Source organism: Falco peregrinus, chromosome 1, assembly GCF_023634155.1.
Source record: "Falco peregrinus isolate bFalPer1 chromosome 1, bFalPer1.pri, whole genome shotgun sequence".
Classification (NCBI taxonomy): domain Eukaryota; kingdom Metazoa; phylum Chordata; class Aves; order Falconiformes; family Falconidae; genus Falco; species Falco peregrinus.
Window position 1 is genome coordinate 26,213,586 of NC_073721.1, and position 19,854 is coordinate 26,233,439.

Consider the following 19,854-nt stretch of genomic DNA (forward strand, 5'->3'; position numbering starts at 1 on the left):
CCTTGGAAGTAATTTTCTCCCCGTTCCCCAGATACTAGTTATTGCTTGGTTGTTGTAGAATGCATTTTCAGCTGTGTGTTGGCTTTGCAAACAGTAAGTAACTATATATGAAATACTTTTGTATTACTGGCTTTATGCAAATTCCATTCTATAGGGACATATGGTGGGCTGGCCCTGGCTAGCGGCTAATACGTTTTGTAGTGTTTAGTCTATGATGTGATCGTGATATGTGTTGTAATGTTTGCAAAGCTTTTTTTGTTCAAGTTATTTCCGAAAATGTGTCTTTTTCTCTAGGGTATTTAGTCCTTTATCCTGATTTATGGTTCTTAGATAGTTTTATACGCAAGTAATTTATTGTAATTCATGTTTTTACTATTAATCAGACTAGTTCGCCAACTTTCAAGTAGTTAAACATAAATTCACAAAGATTTTTAGAATAGACATCTGTTAATGGATTAGAAAACACATGTTTTAATATGTAGAATACAATACTGCCTACATAATACTGATGGCAATATCTGTGTTCCTGTTTATTTAGGTTGCCATTCCTATAGCTTTTGAGTAGTTCCTTTTAATTCTGAAGTGTTTGCAAATAGAAATGTGATTTAAATTCTGAAAAAAAAATCCAAGGGGGCCATTTGCCACTACTTTGTTAGTACAGGAAGGCAAAAGCAAAGAGTTAACGTCTTAGACTATTTATTTTATTATTTTTTTTTTACAACATATACAAATACAAGTTTATTCTTCAAGTCAGCAGAGAGAAAATAGTCCAGGTGGGGAAAGTCACTCTTAAAATTGTTCATTTTACATAGTTTCCAAACAATATAAAGACTGGCACAGAGTGAGGTTGCATTGTCAGAGTACTTTGACATGCTTTGAAAGAGGCAGAGGAGTTCAGCTGTACAACTAAGTCATTCCAAAATATCTTATACGTGTATTGGAGCGAGAGCTATTTACTGCGATTTAGTGTTTAATTTGCTAACTCTGCCAAATGTCTATCCCTATTGAAGTTACAAAATATTTATCACAGACAGGAAAAAATGCCACCATTGTTACATTTAGTGAGCTACCCTAAAAGTAAACTGAGTTTTATAGTGAAATAGAAACAGCCAGTGATTAAAACCCAAATGTCAATTGAAGCATGTGGAGAGCTAGAGCAGAACAGACAGTTAAGTTTCAGAAGCTGCAGACTCAATGTCTCACTGAAATGTAAATCTACCAGCAAGTTCTTTTTTTCTTTTTTAAAGACACAGTCTACGAATGTAAGAGAATCTGTCTTGAAATACTTAGATATTTCCATGTTTAAGGCTTTAATTCTCGAAAGCATGTGATTTCTAGAAGCCCAATGGCTTTCTAAAGATGGCTATTGAGATACTTCATTTAGTAATATTTGTAGCAATAAAAATAATGTGACTAGGTTTTAAAAATTAAAACAGACACAGAAGAAGAGAAAATACTAACTGCTGAACCTGGGATCAGTAAGATAGGAACAGGAAACGCTGCAGGTGGTAGGAGGTATCTCCTGGCGTGCCCCAGTTCCTGCAAACGGAGTAGTACTGCAATGGGGCCAGGAGCCGCGGCTGCCCAACTTTTCTCCCATACAGTCACACCACTGCGAGCAGCACGTGCTATGCGAGGAAAATATGAGAAAGTGGTAGAAAAGTAACTGGTTTCAAAACAGTATAGACTTTTGCCAGTAAGCAACAGCATGTGAGAGTCCCACCTGTAAACTCTTCAGTGTGAGGCCTGCTACCACTCAGAGACTGCATGTTTCTGGAAGAGGTTGATTATTTACATTCCTTTCTTTCCAGCTTTATCCTGGAAGCTGCTTCCTGCAAACAGTTTGTAATGTAAAAATGAATGTATGCCCAGCCAAAGGCACAAAGTTGTTTTGTCAGTCTTGTATAGGAATGTGTGGACAGGTACTCCACCAGAAATAAGAGTCTGTGGCTAAGCAGAATAAACTTTCCTATTCTAATAGTAACTTAGCACATGAAATTTGTTTAACTGGGCTTTCACAAAAGTTGACCAAAGAAAAAATGTTTAATGCTTCAAGTGGTGGTGTGTTTTCATTATTATGAGACTTGGAACCACACAAAGGGAAGGATAGTGTATTCCTTTCCAAACTAACCCCAAAATACAGCACGTTTCACCAACAGAAGTTTACTTGGATGTTTGTTTGAAATTTATATATGTACATTAATGAAAATACTGGAACAGTGTAATTAGCCTTACACAATTCCAGCTGTCTACATGCCTATAAAGTTGGGATTTTTTTTTTTTATGTTCTCTTTCACTGATAAACAGCAGCAAAAGTAGCTTTACACTTTGATTAGTGAAGAAGATGCTTATATTAATTAATTATTCCCACAACTAGAAAACTATTGTATTAGCAGAAATAGTACAAAATGACTGTTTCTAAATTGCCAGTAGACTTCAGGGTGGTGTTGGACCCGCATTACACAATGTGACATGCTTACTGTTTGTTGTCCCTTGATTTCCCAAGGTTGTTTTTTTTTTTCTTTTAATATCTATCTATGTGACAGAAAACCATCAGTGGATGATGACATGGGTGTAAGGGCTTTCTATGTTGAATTTAATGAATTAGTAACTGTGTCTTCCAGACTACTGTGATACTACAGTTGATGTTAAGAATTTTATTTTCAGTGCTGCTAAATATAACAAAAAAAGGCACCAAACAGGTAAGGGCAAACTCTATAGGAAAGTAAAATGCCATTAAAACACCAAAAGAAAAAAATCTTAGTGATGTGAAACTGCTAGTGTTAAAATAACATAGAATGAAACTAACATTAAAAAAAAAAGTTGCATTAGTTGAATTGTGCAGTAAGTTGATGTATTTCCCAGTAATTCCAAAGTATTCCAAAGCAAACTATGCCTATAAAACTAGGGGTTAAGTTGTCACTTCTACCATTTTTACTCGGTATCAGACCTGCATTATGCCTGTGCCATGGGGGTGGTGCAGGGAGAGCGTACCTCATCCTTACAGGGGCCAGCTCTCTAGTTGGAAAGCGTAGTACGTGAGCGAAGAGGCTGAGCTGCGAGGTGGTTTGTTTTTAAATCTGAACATATTGCTAAATTGCAAAATGCTGTTTTGCTACATCAGTGGGAAGTGTGTGACCCCCGGGAGGCTATGCCATGGGGAAACTGGGCTTTTTTGTGTGTCTGTGGTTCTTTTTCCTGAAAGCTGGAAATGACCTCCAGAGGGCACTTTTTTGCTTGGGTAATGGCTACTTTATAGGAATTTCTTGTCTAGTGGAAGACTTGATAGCTTCTGGTGACAGAACGCAGGTTTTGTCTGCTTGTTTATATGCCAGTTAATGATTTTGCTTTTTTTTTATTTAATTTTCTAATTACTGGGGACGGGGAGGGTATTCACAGTCACAGGACTGGCTACTGTAACTTCTTCCCCTTTCATCCTTGCACTGTCAAAAGTAAATCTAATTTTAGTTATGCTGCTATTTTATCCTTTGCCTGATGCAGCTTCTCTCTTAGAAGCCACAACATTTTTGTGCTCGAGTGCTGAAGTTAATGTGGAATAACAGAGTGTGCAAATCACCGATGGATTTCTTGATTTAATTAATGCTTTGTTTAGGGATTGCTCTAGGTAGACAGAACGTGGGCAGAGCACTTCATTCACCACAGATACACTTCTTGTGACAAATCAAGGGGATGACTGATTTCAGCAATTGTCTCATTTGTGCCCCTGTAAGTTGGTATGGATTGTTTTAAGTAACTAAATGCATTAATAACTCCCATGGACAAAAAAGAGACAACCACAACTAACAAATAGCAAAACATGAATTCGGCAAACATAAAACTTTACAACAGTGTTTCTATGTAAACAAATGTCAAGAGTTATAGTGTAAGAGTTCTTCATACTCTCTGGTTTTAACACACAAGTAAAAAGACACTTCCTGACTGTATGGAAAAATGTATTTTGAATTCAAAATTTTGAAATTTTAATTACATTTATCAATGCATTGTTTCGAGTCTCATCAGTTTTGGGTATTAAACGGCTTGTGCTGAAAAGAAACAACCAGAATCAAGAGAGAGGTAAAAATTCTGCATTTTCTAAAAAGTAATACATGATAAATATATTATACAATGGCATGTACTTTGGAACATGATAATAAATAGTCTTTCTTTAAACACAAGCCTGCAAAACTAAAATTTATAAGAAGCAAATGTTGTTCCTTGTCGAAGTATCACTCCCAACCAGTTAGGTGTATTTAGCTATTGTACATTATTTTGTTAAAGTAGATAAACCATAAATAATTTGAATGTTTTGTGTATATTCACCGAGGTTAAACAGATATGCAAAGGAAGTTACAGTATATTTAAATCTCTTTACAATCACTTAACACAGTGTTTAACAGAAATCTTCAGGTAAAAGTGCATTATTTTAATATAATACACATAAAAGAACACTCTGGTTCTCTGCCTTCAGTTTCCCTACAGGCAACTAGCTAAAATTATCTTTTGTTTAAAAAGAGGAGGGTGACAACACGTTTGTTTACAACATACAGTCCAAGAAAACCTCTTCGTCCGCCTATTGAGAATCTGCAGATGTGAAGATAGGGGAAGAGAAGAATCTTCTGATAGCTGACAGGCATCTTCCCAACCTATGACATCCATTTAGGATTCCCAGATTCTGGATGTTAATCCAGCAGCATTGCCTGGATTAAGCATCTATAGCACAGGGCACAACTGCTGACCAGTTCAGTCCGCAGCAGGTTCCTTCAAAGGCACTGCAGAAGGGTTCAGTGATGTCAATTCCAGTTATCGAAAAAATGAAAGAACAGATGCAAAAGAGGAGGGAAGAATGTGACTGGGAGCTTTCCATAGTTTACTTTGCTTGCATTCAGATTGTTTTGATTTAGGGTTTTGATAGTAGGCTAGAAATAAGGTATCAAATCTGTCCCTTCGTATCTGAAAATTCTGTTAAAGAATTACACGGCTAAATCATTAAATTAAGTGCATGAGGAAAGAAAAATGTAATCTTGAATTGGGTGTGTGAGATGGGATTATCAACGCTGAAAAAGGTTTCTTCTCCATTTACAATGAACTGTAACTGCTCAGGTGATATTTCAGTGCTGTGGTAGCACTCTGCATAGATCTGGTTAGTGTAGGTTGGTGGACAAATTACAGGTACTGTCTTCATATAAACGGGACAGTCTTACGTTGTGTGTTTCATTTGTTATTTTAAGTCAAGCAAGATGGAAGAAATTGAAGAGATACAGGAAGGATAGTAAAAATGTTTAAACATTTCTGGCAAAATTTCCACAGAGAGAAACTAACACTATAAACTTCTTTTAGCTAAAAAGGAGATCATCAATCCTGATGATTTTTATTATATGTATGTAATGAAAAATAACAAAAGCTCTATTGGATACTTCTGTTTACTTGGGCTCAGAGCAGAAAAGTAACAGGACATTGTTAATTAAGCACAGTTAGCTGATTAAAATGCATACTGTAAAATGAACTAGGATGGAATGTTTTAGTTTTGTTTTTTAAATGGGCAGAGAAAGTGGGTGAAACTCCAGTCTTCACACCATTCTGATTCACTGCAGCAAATGCCAGAATATGTAACCGGAGACCTTCCTGATCTTACTGTATTCACGCTTCCACGGACCTTTCTGTCAGTCCCTTTTACCTCACCGTGGTTTCACCAACTACAGCTTTGAAAAGAATAATCATGTATTAAATGATTACTCAGAGTTAGAATCAGTGTCTCCTACCTGAATAGACCGTACTGTAGGCAGTGGTGGTTGTTACTCCATAGTGTCACTAAAGGCCAGGCTGCAGGCAGACCTTTCATCCTTGCTCTGGGGACTGTCTGGCAAGACCTGCAGAGGTGGCGATACGAACCCCCGGTACTGCTTGCTTGACTTGGTTAACTTCTTGAGTTCACTGGTAAAGGAAATGCCTTTTCTTTTGTCATCTCGTGCTGCCTGTGAAAAAAGTAAATCAGATGACAGAAGTGGTTTTGCAGGCTGCGAGTTAGCTGTACGATACAGAACTCTTATGAAAACACTGAACGTATTACTAAGCAGGCCTCCCCTTTTGAAATTCAGTGCAGCTGTGCTTTCATAGCCAAGCACATTCTTCTGATTGTTCTGAATAAATTCTTTGGAAGTTATGCATTGTCAAAGATATCTTTAGCAAATTTGGTATAAACTTATAGAAAAATCTGTGCTTATGACACGGTTACTTCAGAGCAATAACTGCTGCGTATTGGTGGCATCTGCTGGAAGGGGGAACACAGCTCCTTCTCCCAGTGGGCACGTACTTTATTCGTGCCATTTTGCAAAGCCCGAGAGAAAGCAACAGAACAACTGTTGCACTGGGCAGGAATAAAGGAGACTTTATTGCAGTAGCTTTAAAGTTCTGCCCATTTGAGTAGTCCTGCTTTACTATGGTGGGAAGCATGGCACACATAGCCAGGTTTTGAAAAATGGAAAGCCGGTAGCAAAAGATAAAGGTTGTCACGGGATTCGCAGGCTGTAAGGGAATCGTGCTGCTGGATGTAACGTGCAGTTTTGCAAAGAAAAAAAGTAAAGGGGGTGCAGAGAAAAGAGGAATCTGCTTTATGCTGTCATCTCTTCTCCCCACCCACCCGCATGCCAGCTGCGTCTTCCGTTGGAGGTAGGTTCCTGTTAAGCTGATCGTACATCCTCTATAAAACCTGCTGCAAAGTACTTAAATCTTTTACCTGAACCTGTTCTTTCAGTTTAAGGATAAATTTGCCTGCTCCCTTCCACTTGCTTTGGGCCTGAAACACGCACTCTTGATCAGACAGAATCCTCTGAGATGGTTTAGATGTGGAGGACTTTTTGTTTGCTGGCTCTTTTGTCACCTCTTCCAAGAGCACATAATCACTTGGATTTGGATTGCTCAAAATGCTGTAGGAGTATTTGGCTTTGCAAAGAGTCTGTTTAAAAGCAGAAAAAAAAAGATGACAGAAAAAGAAGGCATTCCCTCAGACTGAGGTTACTAAACTGATTGCTCAGCTAGTGCTGAGAACAACCCCCACTTTATCTTGTGTGAAACCAGCCTCCACCCGGCACGTTACGGACCTACTAAATGGAAACATGCTGCTTACCTGCTGTATGACATCCTGAGCCGTGCTAAAGCGGGGAGCTTTGATGACAGTGCGTGGTTGCTCTGGGGAGACATCATGTACCTGAACAAAGAAGCTGTCATCCTCAGAGCTGATGGCTGCATCTTCCTTTGCTTCTTGAAAAATGTTTCTCTCATTCAAATTCTATAGAAAAAAGGAGAGCCAAATTAATTTACTTCAGAGAGGTAGCTATTAGCTGGTGGTCACAAAAGGTTTTTATCACATGAAAATTGGAGACTGCTGTTACCCCAGGTCCGGTTCATTAAATACAAGTCTTCTGTACGAGTTTTGACAAGCCACTGTTGCGAATACTACATACCTGAGTTTCTGAAATTCCTTTCATAGTAGGCAAGGAATGGAGACAATAGGCATAGTACCACATTATGCAAAAATGATCACTTAAATCCTTTATTTCCTTGGGTATGTAAAATTATGTTTTGTTATGTAATGGTGGCATTAAGATGGGAGATGGTGGAAAGTGTCCTCTTCTGTCCTTGTCCCTGCACTAAAGCCAGAAGAATTTAGAGAGCAAGAAGTCTGAGCGAACATTTTCCTGTGGAGCAAGAGGAAGGCTGCTTCTCTCTCCTTTTTCAGGCTTTATGACTACTGCAGATTTTAGACAGAATTCCTCCCTGCACCTTCTCTTGGATAATGCGTTTCTCTCCAACCCCTTGTAACATAGCTTGAATCATAAGCGGTAAACATGGGCTGTGTATCACACCCTACAAGTGGACCCACTCCTTGTTTTTCCATGCAAATTTGCAGCTTCATTTCTGTCTCCCAAGATCTGAGGCTGCTATCTGCAGAAAGACTCAGAATTACAGATGCTGCTTTGAGGTACTAGCATCACAGGACATAATAACATATAATTATTGCAGCATAATTTTTGCATATGCTAAGTTATTTTCACCCACGGCTTCTGGTTTTCAAGAATGGGCTTTGGCAGTGACACATTGGTGGTTGCAGACACTTACAAAGGAATTGTAACTTACAAAGTTGCAGTCAACTGAATTAAGTAGGCTACTATTTCCACAAACAGATTTCCACCTAGTAATTTTTGCTCCGAATATTAGAAATAGAGGAAAGCAAATTACAAATTTGTTTAATATAATGGTAGTCTGTCAAATGGAAGCTTTATGAAAAGTTGTATCAAAATAATCAGTTGATTCTTTTTTCACTTTAAAGGATGCCAGAGGATCTGTCATTTGTGTATGTAAAACTCTGTGTATATAAACATATGTGTACATATATTACTGTGTTCAGACTAAGGAAGCATTATGACATGCTAAACTGACTAAAGGCAGTGCCTCTGAAAATGAGCTCATTAAGTGTCTGTCTTCTGCTTTTCTGTTTCTCTCTCACAAGCCTGGGTACTAGCGTATTTTCAAGCTGTGGATGCCTTGCTCATAGTTTAAACTGAAGTAATCACTCTGTCTTCCTCCTTTAAATTAAAAGAAATCACCTATTTCATTATTTTAGGCTATCACTGATAATTTAATCATCCTTTGAGGTTTTCAGACTTTAATATTCAAAATCCTTTCTAATTTTTCTAAATAGAGAAGTTGCTGGCATTTAAACTGATCAATAATTGTAGTTTGGAAGTCTGTTATCCTGTTATCCTTGATCCTTTAGTATTTATTACCTCTATTTCCTATCATGTCAAAATCTAGATTTGCAATTATCAGTCAAAACAGTAAACTAGTGGCATTGAACTAGGCAATAATGATTAAATGCCAGGTAGCTGGTACTTAAGCTGAGTGCAGTCAAGTCAGCATCACAGAGGTGTATAAAGTCTAGTTGTGCTCACTCAGGAGTTATCTTTGTTTTTAAATGACGTACACAGCATTGATATTACTCACCAAGTAGTGAAACAAACACTGGACCCCTTTGTTTCCAGGTCCTAACAGCTATTTTTAACTGCCTTTGTAAATAACAATTTACCTAAAGCAGACTTACTTCCTCTCGCGTTTTAAAGATAATCCTTCCAACATATCCTTCTTCTGGGAACCAACTGTTCAAAAGCTGCACTAGCCCTTCTTCAGAACCAATCACTCTCTGGAAGGGTGGTTTTCTGCATTCACTCTTTTCTTTAGATATAAAGCTTTTCTCTTCCATCAGAAAATAGTCTGCAGCACATGACTCGGTGCCTTTTGTGGTAGCCAAGAGCTAAGACAGACCACAATAAACACACAGCAATTAGAACGCTAAATATAAACACTGCATAATTAGTAGTTATAAATGAGAATGAATAAGGAAGCTTTAAGAATCAATAACTATTCTGACAGTGCAGGCAAGATTTCTGATGTGCTATTTATTATTCAGATATTTCACTCCAGGGTAATGTACTGTTCTTTTTAGCGTAGCCAAGCAGTTCAACTATTCCAGACAAGGCAGTACTATTTAAGCTTATTTCTGTCCTGTTTGGCTGGCCAGACAATTTATTCATAATCCCAGGACAGTACAGTCTTTTCCCACTGCTAGAATAACAATCCCTGTTGAGTTAACTGGTTTTTCTACTCATGAACTTAGCCCTCTAACTTTTACTCTGTATTCCTGTGGTGCTCAAGTTCAAAGAATTGCGCAGAAATGTTTTTGCCCTTGTTGCAAAGCCAGCCCGCTGCCTCCGTCGGTCAGAAAGACCGTTTGCCTCATCTGCATATGCCCAAATATTAAAATACTAATAGGGAATACGTTCTAAGATTAGAAACCCATTCTCTGAAGCCGAGATTGGGAAGATTTCGCTGATGATATTCTGTGTTTGCAATGTCATTAATTCCACGGTAATACATTTCTAAAGCAGCACCTGGCTGTGATGAATGAATGACAACGACAACGACCCTGCATGTGAGAAACACAGGGAGACAAACGTCCAGAATGATGTTAGTGTGGATTCCGGCAATTGGGAAGTCTGCAACGTAGCGGGCAGCTTACCTGATGGAGAAGCTGTGTAGCCGTGGTCCCCCCACTTATATTAAAAACGGTGAAAGGCTCCGGGCCTGGAATTCCATGAACAGTCACTTTGTAAGTCGCAGCAGCTTTCCTTTCCCCTGTGCTAAACAACTGTTCAGACAACATTCAACAGGTTACTGAATGTTTGTACGCAGACATGTGATTTTGGGTTGCTTAAAAGAAACTGTACACACAAGTTGTAAGGGCCTTGACAGAGCAAAGCTATACAGCTAATATATGGCTCTTACTCTACAGATCAAGGCATTAAAAAATACCCCAACAAACCAGTCCCCCAAAAGACTCCACCCCACCCTTGAAGCTGAAGAGAAGAAAAAAGGAAGTTTTCCACTGAGACTACATAAACTGCCACTGGAAAAAGGGCAGACCTCCATCGCTCATTATCCATTCTAGCTGAGCTCAGACTATTTGGATTCAGCATATGAAATACCGGATGGAAATCTATAGCTTTGTTTTACCCTCCAAACCATTTATGTTCCTCCTTTCTGCCCGAGTAATTCACCAAGATATGCATTTGGCATGTATTCACAGGAAGATAACATCTGCCGCACAGCTGCTGCACACAGTAGCTCAGGAGGTCTTATTTAATACTTTAGGAATCAGCAAAATAGTAACATACATGCTGAGAGTTACTAAAACACAGGTAACCCAGGTAATATAACATTAAGGGTATTTATGAAAAAACAGAATCATAGAATCATTTAGGTTGGAAAAGACCTTTGATATCGTCAAGTCCAACTGCTCACCCAGGACTGCCAAGTCCATCGCTAAACCATGTCCTTAAATATATCATACCCATACAAGGGCACAAACATATCTATTTTTACATGTATAGATATATTATACACATGTGTGTATACTTCTTTGTAAAATAAACATATAGATGTCCACACACATGTCTTTTCCTGTGACAGAATTCAGTTCTACTCTCATCATCCCAACGTTGTTGGTAATTTGCATCTTTCTTTTTTTGTCCCAAATGCATTGCTTATGACCCATACATAAAGGAATGCATGAGGCAGCTCTGAACCTTACTGTTCAACCACACTCTTCCTCCAGCACAGCAGTTCTTGTGCTTCACCTAAATACACCAGAAGTCAGACTCTGAAATTACCTTCCCCAGTTTCAGCCAGATGGGATAACCTTACTTCTACTAAAACCCAAAAGAATTAGGCATTGATGTACCTCTGAAAAAATGTGCAGGTTTAGGGGCTAGTATCTTTGAACAGTCTGGTTCTACAAGTCTTCATTCAGATCACAGTAGTCATTAAGACAAAAATACATGGCATTCACAAAAGAAGAATGTAATTACCACAGATGCAGGCAGAGTGTTTCCAGAGGGACTTTCTTCCATTCTCCGACTGTTTATGAACAAACTAGAAATTTCTAATGCTTCATTGTGCAGGTTATGGAGCTGGACATGTCTGTAGCCTAAAGAGAGAGAACCCTCCTGTAAGTACCTTGCCACATCCTAGGACACAAGCCACATAAACTGAGAACCTAAATTTGCTGTATTTACAGCTACAATTTGCCACACCTATAGGATGTACAGCACGGTACTAACGCTACATTTACACTGTCTGTACAACAGTGTAACCCAAATGCTATGGCCTACCTTTGTTTTGCTGTAATATTCAATACATTCATACATGAAATAGCTAAGTATTAGAATATGCATGAAAGAAGGACAGATTCTTACTGGGAAAATGCATGTCTGTGGGCAAATCTCATACGCCAGGCCTGTTGTGTGACATTTACAGAGGCACAAAGTGAACATGAAAGTATTTCTACCGATCTGCTGAAGAGCTGCTGGTAACATAGAAACTCCCTCCCCCAGGTGTCACAGAATTAATGATGCGTCCTCATCTTTCTCACCTTTTTTCACCGTTCCTCCACCTTTCCTCTAGCCACAGCTGCAAGAAGCACAATTCCTCTCTGCCCAGTTACAGCAGTTTCTTGGGCAAAGGATAAGGCAGGGAGTGAAAGCACTCCACGCTCCCTAAAGGAGCAGCAAGTCCCAAGGTGGACACCACCTCACCACAGCTCAGGATCAGAGCAACTGCATGCAAGATGCCCCAGTCTCTGCAACACCAGAGGATGTGACTTTTTACAAGTCACTGGGGCTGTCTCCAGCTCCCAAGCAGTCTATCAGACCAGCATCATACTGCCAGGGCCAAGTATGTTGTCTGATATTTGCTCCGTCTCCTCGAGAAAAATGCAACCAGCTGATTAAAAATATCCCTCCGGCAGGATTCGGTCCAGGAATCTGCTTGGCAATTTTGGCCTAGGTTGTCAACAAACTATACTGTACCTCTTTTTAGAGCTTTTAGGGGAATGATTCTCTGAGCCGTTACAGCCGAGCTGTTATTTTCAACAACTGCAAACCGAAGAAACACCAAATCTTCGAAGTGAACCCGGAAAAGGAACTGTTCATTCCACATAGGGTTAAGAGTGTTGCGATGAATGGGCTTTGTCCGGAAATGACAGCTGTCCAGCGGCATCCCCAGCACATCGATTTCGATACACGGACTGCCCGTGCTATTGCTTGGGCAGACGTTCTGCCCAGACACGATCTGAAGCAGAGGAGTACGCAGAGAAACCGGTTAGTGCAGTGATCGTTTACTGTCATGATTCTGAGCTGAAGATTGTTTAGCGCACTCCTAAGCACAGTCTGTTAACGTGCTGATTTAATTACAACATTCTCCTACTTTTGTAATTGCCAGAGCAGTAATTTCAGCAGCAGTTACTTCAATCCTGCCTCCCCGCCACACTGTTGCTACAGTATCTTTCCTCTGAAAAAAATACACTATACATCATGAGTGTAACCATTCAAAGCATCTGAAAGTTAATCCAGAAAGAATGTACCAGTAACGTAGTCAAAAAGGATCAGATTTTCAGATCATTAGTCTGGGATGATGGCCCTGACCTCTGGCTTGCTTTGGCATACACAACACAAGAACTAGGTGTGCAGTTACCACAGCTGGGACAATTTTGGTTCTTATAAATCTCACTTTTCTGAAACATTTCCTGGAAAGGACTAGCTGCTTAGAATACATTTTTGGGGGCCATAAATCCATCAATTATGTATCTTTTATAATGGTAAAAAAGTATTTTTTTAAGATTCAGTACAGCTTTTCATAATGGCTTTTTGTGTAGCTTCTCAAGTCTTCACAAATGCGTGAAACATCCAGGCACACGTATAATTTCACACAGCTGTGTAGTCCCAGGGAAAATGCTTTCAGGACTGGAGATCAACAACTACTGTGAAGGAAACGTGAAAGTAACTATGAATACAAAGCAGTCAATAAAATAAAATAAAGGCAATTCTTTGCTCCTTCCCCCTCTCGTTTCTGTTACTTATGCTGACCTCCAGAAGTACAAGCAACAATTAAAGGTTCCATCTTTTCATACAGAAGCGTAATTGTAATGCTGGTTACAGACTGTAGTTAAAACATTGTCTACTTCTGTCTGTTTGGCTGTATGAGATTCCCTCTTCACGTACTTACTGTTAAAGAATATATAGCTGGCTCCTTATTATCAAGATCTCTTTCTAACGGACAGAACTGCTGGTACATTGAGCAATTTTTATCCCACAGAACAGGAGGTTTCAAAACATATCCACAGCCGCCGTTGGCCTCAAACATCGCTGCGTTAAGGTGCAGAGGAAGATCTGTGAAAGTAAGGCAGCCAAAATTGACAAAGAACAATGGTACAAAGGGAAGATGTAACAGTGAAGATGAAGATAGGTTTTAAGTTGTTTTTTTGTTTGTTTGGTTGGTTGGTTGGTTGGGGTTTTTTTTTAGTCATGTACTATCAATTCATTCTTGGATTCAGAGACAGCTATAATTTATCCAATTTATCCAATGCTTAATCATACAAAACTGTAAGAACAGTTCATTCATTTCTATCCCTTCCCATTATCTTTATCCAGCTGTAGGGCTTGCCTGCACCTGTTGTCCGAGAAGTTTCTAGGTATTTGCCGTGAACTGCAGAATGAAAAAGCATTGACTATGTAGCTTTGTAGATGACCTAATGGCTCCCCCATTGAAAAGGTGAAAGAACACAAGATAGGCTAGAAAATGGCCCCAAAATGTTTTGATCAACATTAAACTAGCACGTGAGGCAGCAACTTCAGTGAAAAAAAAGTTCAATACTGTTTTTACACTTGAAATTATCAGAAAGGGAAAACTGCTGCTTGACTGGGGAAAAAAAAAAAAACCAAACAACCTTCAGCAATAAAATAAAAATAAAAATGGAAGGTTTTGCTGTCCAGGCACTTCCGTGCTATCAGGAGATTTGCTGCATTGACATAATAGCTCCTGAACTCTGGGGTCACTACCCTGAAAGATCAGATGGTCACAGTATGAGCCTGCTTCTGCTGGGGTGCACAGACAGGTACATCCCCTCGTGATAGGTAAAAGCAAACATCAAGGCCAAATTCACAGTTTAAGGACTTACTTCACACTTAAAACATATTAAAATGTGCACTTGTGTATCCATACCATCTGTTTGGTAGTTAAGAGCCACAAGCTGTACGCCATGGAGCCAGAAGATGAGTGGATGGGGATTTGAGGAGTCGATGCGCGTGGCAGCGGGGTAGGTCCTCAGGAGCTGACAGGTGGTGTGCTGGATCAGCTTCTGTGAGTACCGCCTGCACAGCCGCTTGGCAGCGTTCTCGTTCAGGGAGGAGATATGATAGCACTTGGGTGTCCTTATGATAGCACTGAGAGAAGCTGGAGAGTTGTAAGGAGAGGAAGGCTCTTCCCAGGTCTGCCGCATCACATCAAAAGGACCTTGAAAATAAACAGTACCCCCAAGTTACAGCTGCAGATCCAGAAACTCCAAAAATTCAATGTTTTCTAGTGAAGTATATGTGCATACTTTGGTCACGGTAGAAAAAGGCGATCCTCAGTGTAAGTGCCACACTCCTTTTTACGCAGTAAGAACAATCCATGAGAAGAAACGTAATGTTTAGGTATTGAAATGATACCATGATTAGATGTGCTAACAACCATTTTCATAAATAAATACTTGATTGGAATTTGCCTGAATAAAATTCCATTCTTCTCATTTAGACACTTTACATGAGGAAGGGAGGCAAGATTGAAACCCGCCTGCTAAGTCCCCAAACTGGCAGTCTACAGAGGCCATAAGAGTTAGGGGACAAAGCCAGAAAAATACTCATATCCTTTAGAATTAGGCACTAGACTTCTTCATTTTTAGGACACTGGCTTCTAGAAGGGAATCTAACCTGTCTGCTGCAGCCCTGCCCTTGGGCTGAAAGCAATGCAACATTCCTTGACCAGAAAAAGTGTACGAGAAAGGGTACAGCTCTGTTTATGTCATTCACCTGAAAGGCAGGGTATCTGGATCTCATCCTCAGAACCTTTTCTGTACTTCCTTTGTATTTCATTACATCATTGTCCAGGTACACAAACTGAATCACCTGTGGAGTCTATATACTTCCAAGGTGGAATACGGGAGTGTACGCAATTACACATTTGTACTTGACTGAATTTTAGGCAATGAAGTCCTACTTCAGACACTAAAAATCCTTTTCTGGATCCAGCCCAACAGTTCTGCCTTCTATTTGTACTTTGAAAATATTCATTCATACCTTTTAAAACACAAAGTTTAAGATATATCACTTAAAATGTATGTTAGTTTTGAATCACTTATGAATTAGGGTCATCATATTCCAAACCAAGTAATCCTATTTCAACATTCCACAGTCAACACTTCAGTTATATTAGTGTTACTGTAATAGCTGCTGCACTAACAAAAAACCACTCCCAAGTTCAACAGCTTACACACTGTAAAGTATTTGATCTTTAACAACTTGGTCTGGTACATGTGTTGGATTACAGAGTCAGTCCATGTGACTGGTGAAAAGAAGATGCGAACTTTACCTTTTCCAGATGCTTTGGCAAGAGCAGCTGACTCCCCAGGGCTCAGCCTGCCAGGGTTGTTGCCAAAGATGGACTTCCTGCTTTTTCTTTCTTTTCCTCTGCTAGAGCCAGATGGGTTTAGAGTTGACAAGCCTGTTCCCATAAACGTAATGTAAATGAGCCAAAAAACATGACGAAGAGGGCATAACATTTTCCATAATATTTTACATTATTTTTGAAGGCATGAATACTCCTATTACATAGTACACAGGACAAGCAGTGTGTTTTTCTCCAAAATTTAATTTTGACACCTTTACTTACATACATGTCTTTATACACACATGTGTGCGTATAAAAAGTTATGTTTATATGTAAAGTTATATACAACTTTATATATGAAGTATTTTTATATATGTAATGTATATAAAAACTTGTATGAAGCAATACAAAATATAGTTATCTGTGATACAGCTTTCCTCCACTTTTTGGCTTGAAGGAAGGTAGTGGCTCTGTCTCAAATTACCAAATGGTCCTAAATTAATACTAAAAAAACCTGCAGTAACAGTCCCAACGTATTCTTAACAGTCCCAATGTATTAATCCTTAGAATATTTTTTTTTAAATTCCTTTCTAGAGAAGCAATAAAACTGTACAGTAGCGAACATAATGGAATTAATCTAGTATAGGATACCTACATAATTAAATAAATGCAAGAATATGATTTAAAGACAAAATATCAAGGAAAAAGCCCAAATGCTGTTGTTTAAACAGTTAAACTTCAATATGTTTTCAGTTATCTTCTTCTGTTTAGAATTTGTACTTCAATGGTGGGAAATCTGGTAGGTGTGCAAAATCCATTAAGCCAGTATGTACTAGAAGTGGAGCTGGAAAGCTCTAGTATTGCTATTATTCAAACACGCATCTTAGCAAAACAATCATTAAAATCATGACCTAAATCCCAGTGAAGGAAACAGCCTTAATACCCCCAATGGTCAGTTTCCTTCTGTTGACTTGGAGAGAGCACATGGCAGACCAAAATTAAAGTCAGTCAAAATGCTTCACAGTTATTCTGAGGCCCACAGCAGCGAGGTGTGGGATGCTCTCCGAGACCCCAGATGTACTTCTGATATAAAATACAACAAAGCAAGCGTACTGCTCTTTGCCTAACTGTGACTCATAAAACAGTCCTCGTGAACTCACATCAGTTCACACCTGCTTAAAGACAGTTTTGGATTTAATACCAATACTTCAACTACAAATGTAAATCATACAGAGGATACATTGGACTCTCTTCTACTGAACTCTGTCCACAGCTGTAAATTTTCAGCTCTCAATCTTTAAGGCATGCCTACATGTACTTAGTAAAATTATGCTGATAGTTTCAGTGGAACTGCTTGGGTTAGTAAAATTCAGGGTATACATAAATGTTTTTAGTGTTGGAGACATACCACCTCGTTGGGCCAAAGCATACACATAAACCACAGAAGGTGGCAGAAACTGAGATCAAGGAATATGAACTGACTAAAGAATGAGGAGTTATGCACTGGGTGCTTCCAGCATGTTTAATCCCATTCTCAATGGATCTCAATGGACTTGGCAAGCGAGATCCAGGTTTCAAAACCCTGTTGTGGGGACAGTCACTAAGGAAGCAGACTAACTTCATAAATCACCGGAGTGTGCAATGCAAAACCCGAACTAGGTTAACTGAAGCCTGTGATGGCCACAGGCTAAGCTGCAGCTGAGAGCTTTCTTTAGGTCTTTGCCATGGCCATGCTTGGCATGTGCCAGGCCTCCTCCAAGGGACCAGCTCCAATTCAAACCTGACTCCCAAACATAGTGTCACCTATTCATAGGTTCACAAAGCAAGGACATGGAATTCATCTGTGGTCAAAGTAGGACCAGCTTAGATCCCACCATAACACACACAGACCCTATCTATCTATCGTACTACCATAATGACAGCGCACATCTTTTTTCTTTCCCTGTAACCCGTATGCTGTATCCTTTGAGTTACAGAATTTAGTGTCTGACTCTCCTGTTAGATATAGCCACACTGCTTTGCGGCTTTTAGATTTTTAATCCAGAGGAGAGCCAACTTCCCTGCCCTTTTTGTTCTAATCATATTAAAATAACAGGTTAAACTGCATTTGTCACCTTCTCACCACATGTTTCAGACCAAAAGTCTGTGGGGCTGCAGACCTTGAAAAATAATTTACGGTGCTTTTCTATGTAGTGTGCCCTTTTTTATGTTCCCTTTAATTTCTTGAAAAGTGATACCATAGGGGCAGAGAGTCTGATACAATGGAGATGGTGACTGAATTTCATGCTGGTTAGCTCAGGTGACTACTGGCTCTCTGCACTCAATTGTGCAGATCCTGTTTTTATGTGCTCAGCTTTCTCGACTCGTGTAAGGATCCTCAGCACCAAGGCAGTGAGCCATATGCCAGTGGATTATAGCAGTACTGTGCTCAGGTATGCTTCACTGCCCTCATCTTGGGTGACCCAACATAACAGAACTTCACCCTTTTAGACAATGGTATGATGCTATCCAACAGGCTGAAATTGAAGTTAAGCAAGGGCTGTAAGGGTCACAAACCACTGAAACAACAAAAGCCGTGGTGAGTTCCTTGTTATCAGAGATTTTATAAACAAGAAATGTTATTTTCTCCACATGATAAATTCTGTTTTGACCAGGGAGCACTTAGGGAAGTCTGTGTTATTCAGTAGGCTAGGATAAGTGAACATTTTCTTTTTTGTAGTCACAAATCAGTGATTAACTGGTTTGTTTCGGGGACAAAGGCAACTGTAAACAGAACAGAAATATACAAAGACAGGAGAAATAAAGTATTTACAGCACTGATCAGCCACTGACATGAATTCTGCCCTCCCTATTTCCAAAACTCTTCCCTTTTCTGATTTCCCAAAACTGCATTTGGTTAAGAACCCAGTCACAGAGCTACACAGTCTTGTTCTCATTATTAATGGACAACATTGGGGTGTAGCAGTGCACCATGTCTGTGCCCTCCAGCTGAGCAGTACCGATCAGTAGCGTGGTGGCCATGGAAGTCTCCATACCTTGCAGAGAAGGCAGTTTGTCTCAAAGGAGACAAAGTTTGACGGAAAACTAACTTCTACAGCTTCCTGTGTTCATCTGTGAAAAGAACTAATTTTCTTAATTTTCTATTCATGCCCCCTTTAAAGCAAGAGGAAGAAATCCAATAAGGAAAGCGGGTATTTCTTTTATATCTGAAATTACACTAAAAACCTGAAATATTTTAAAGTTTTCTTAGACATCAGAACTTCTTTGTGTGTCAAAACGCTTGGAACAACTTAAACTATCTGTTTCATCCTGAATATAATTCTTTAAAAGAAAATCTTTTATTTGGAAGATATCTCATTGCAAGTTTCATTTAAAAGGGTATCAGATTTGAATTTTAATAAGTTTTTATTTTTACAAGTGACACCTACAATTCTTAAAAGTTACAGAAGATTATAAAAGAATGTGTCTCCATTTATCAGCATGTTTGCCTTGCCTATTTGACACTATTTTATGTTTGGTTATCTTCTCTAATCTGATTATAGTTCTATTTGTATAAGACCATGATTTGGCAGAATTGCTAACTTTTCCACAGACAAGCATTCCATTAGAAAGCAGATTTTTTCATTCAAAACATTAAACACATCAATAAACAATAAATTCTCAATTTAAAAGTATTTATGTACACAGTATGAGCCAAAACATACTCAACCTCATGTTTCAGTACTGAACAAGAAACTATCAGTGATCTCCTCTTCAGCTACTCCTTCTCCTTTTCCTCTGCAAACATTATTCTTCCTACTGTACAAAAGACGACCCTCC

The 19,854-nt window shown here is 39.1% G+C and overlaps 1 protein-coding gene across 3 annotated transcripts in view; it reads right to left on the minus strand.

Annotated features, from left to right (window-relative positions):
• Positions 1-204: 204 nt before the first annotated feature.
• Positions 205-19,854, minus strand: part of PLCE1 (phospholipase C epsilon 1) — a 163,685-nt gene continuing 144,035 nt past the window's right edge. For 2 of the 3 annotated variants that reach the window (XM_055807699.1, XM_055807687.1), the window contains 11 exons: positions 16,018-16,149; positions 14,611-14,901; positions 13,615-13,778; positions 12,420-12,681; positions 11,421-11,539; positions 10,073-10,201; positions 9,098-9,307; positions 7,124-7,285; positions 6,734-6,952; positions 5,760-5,972; positions 4,509-4,769 (listed from right to left, as the gene is read on the minus strand). In XM_055807699.1, coding sequence (XP_055663674.1) covers positions 5,793-5,972; positions 6,734-6,952; positions 7,124-7,285; positions 9,098-9,307; positions 10,073-10,201; positions 11,421-11,539; positions 12,420-12,681; positions 13,615-13,778; positions 14,611-14,901; positions 16,018-16,149 — 1,868 coding nt within the window. In that variant the 3' untranslated portion in view covers positions 4,509-4,769; positions 5,760-5,792. Of the gene's footprint in view, positions 1,833-4,508; positions 4,770-5,759; positions 5,973-6,733; positions 6,953-7,123; positions 7,286-9,097; positions 9,308-10,072; positions 10,202-11,420; positions 11,540-12,419; positions 12,682-13,614; positions 13,779-14,610; positions 14,902-16,017; positions 16,150-19,854 lie in introns of those variants that run through there. The other variant, XM_055807694.1, reaches the window with a different exon arrangement.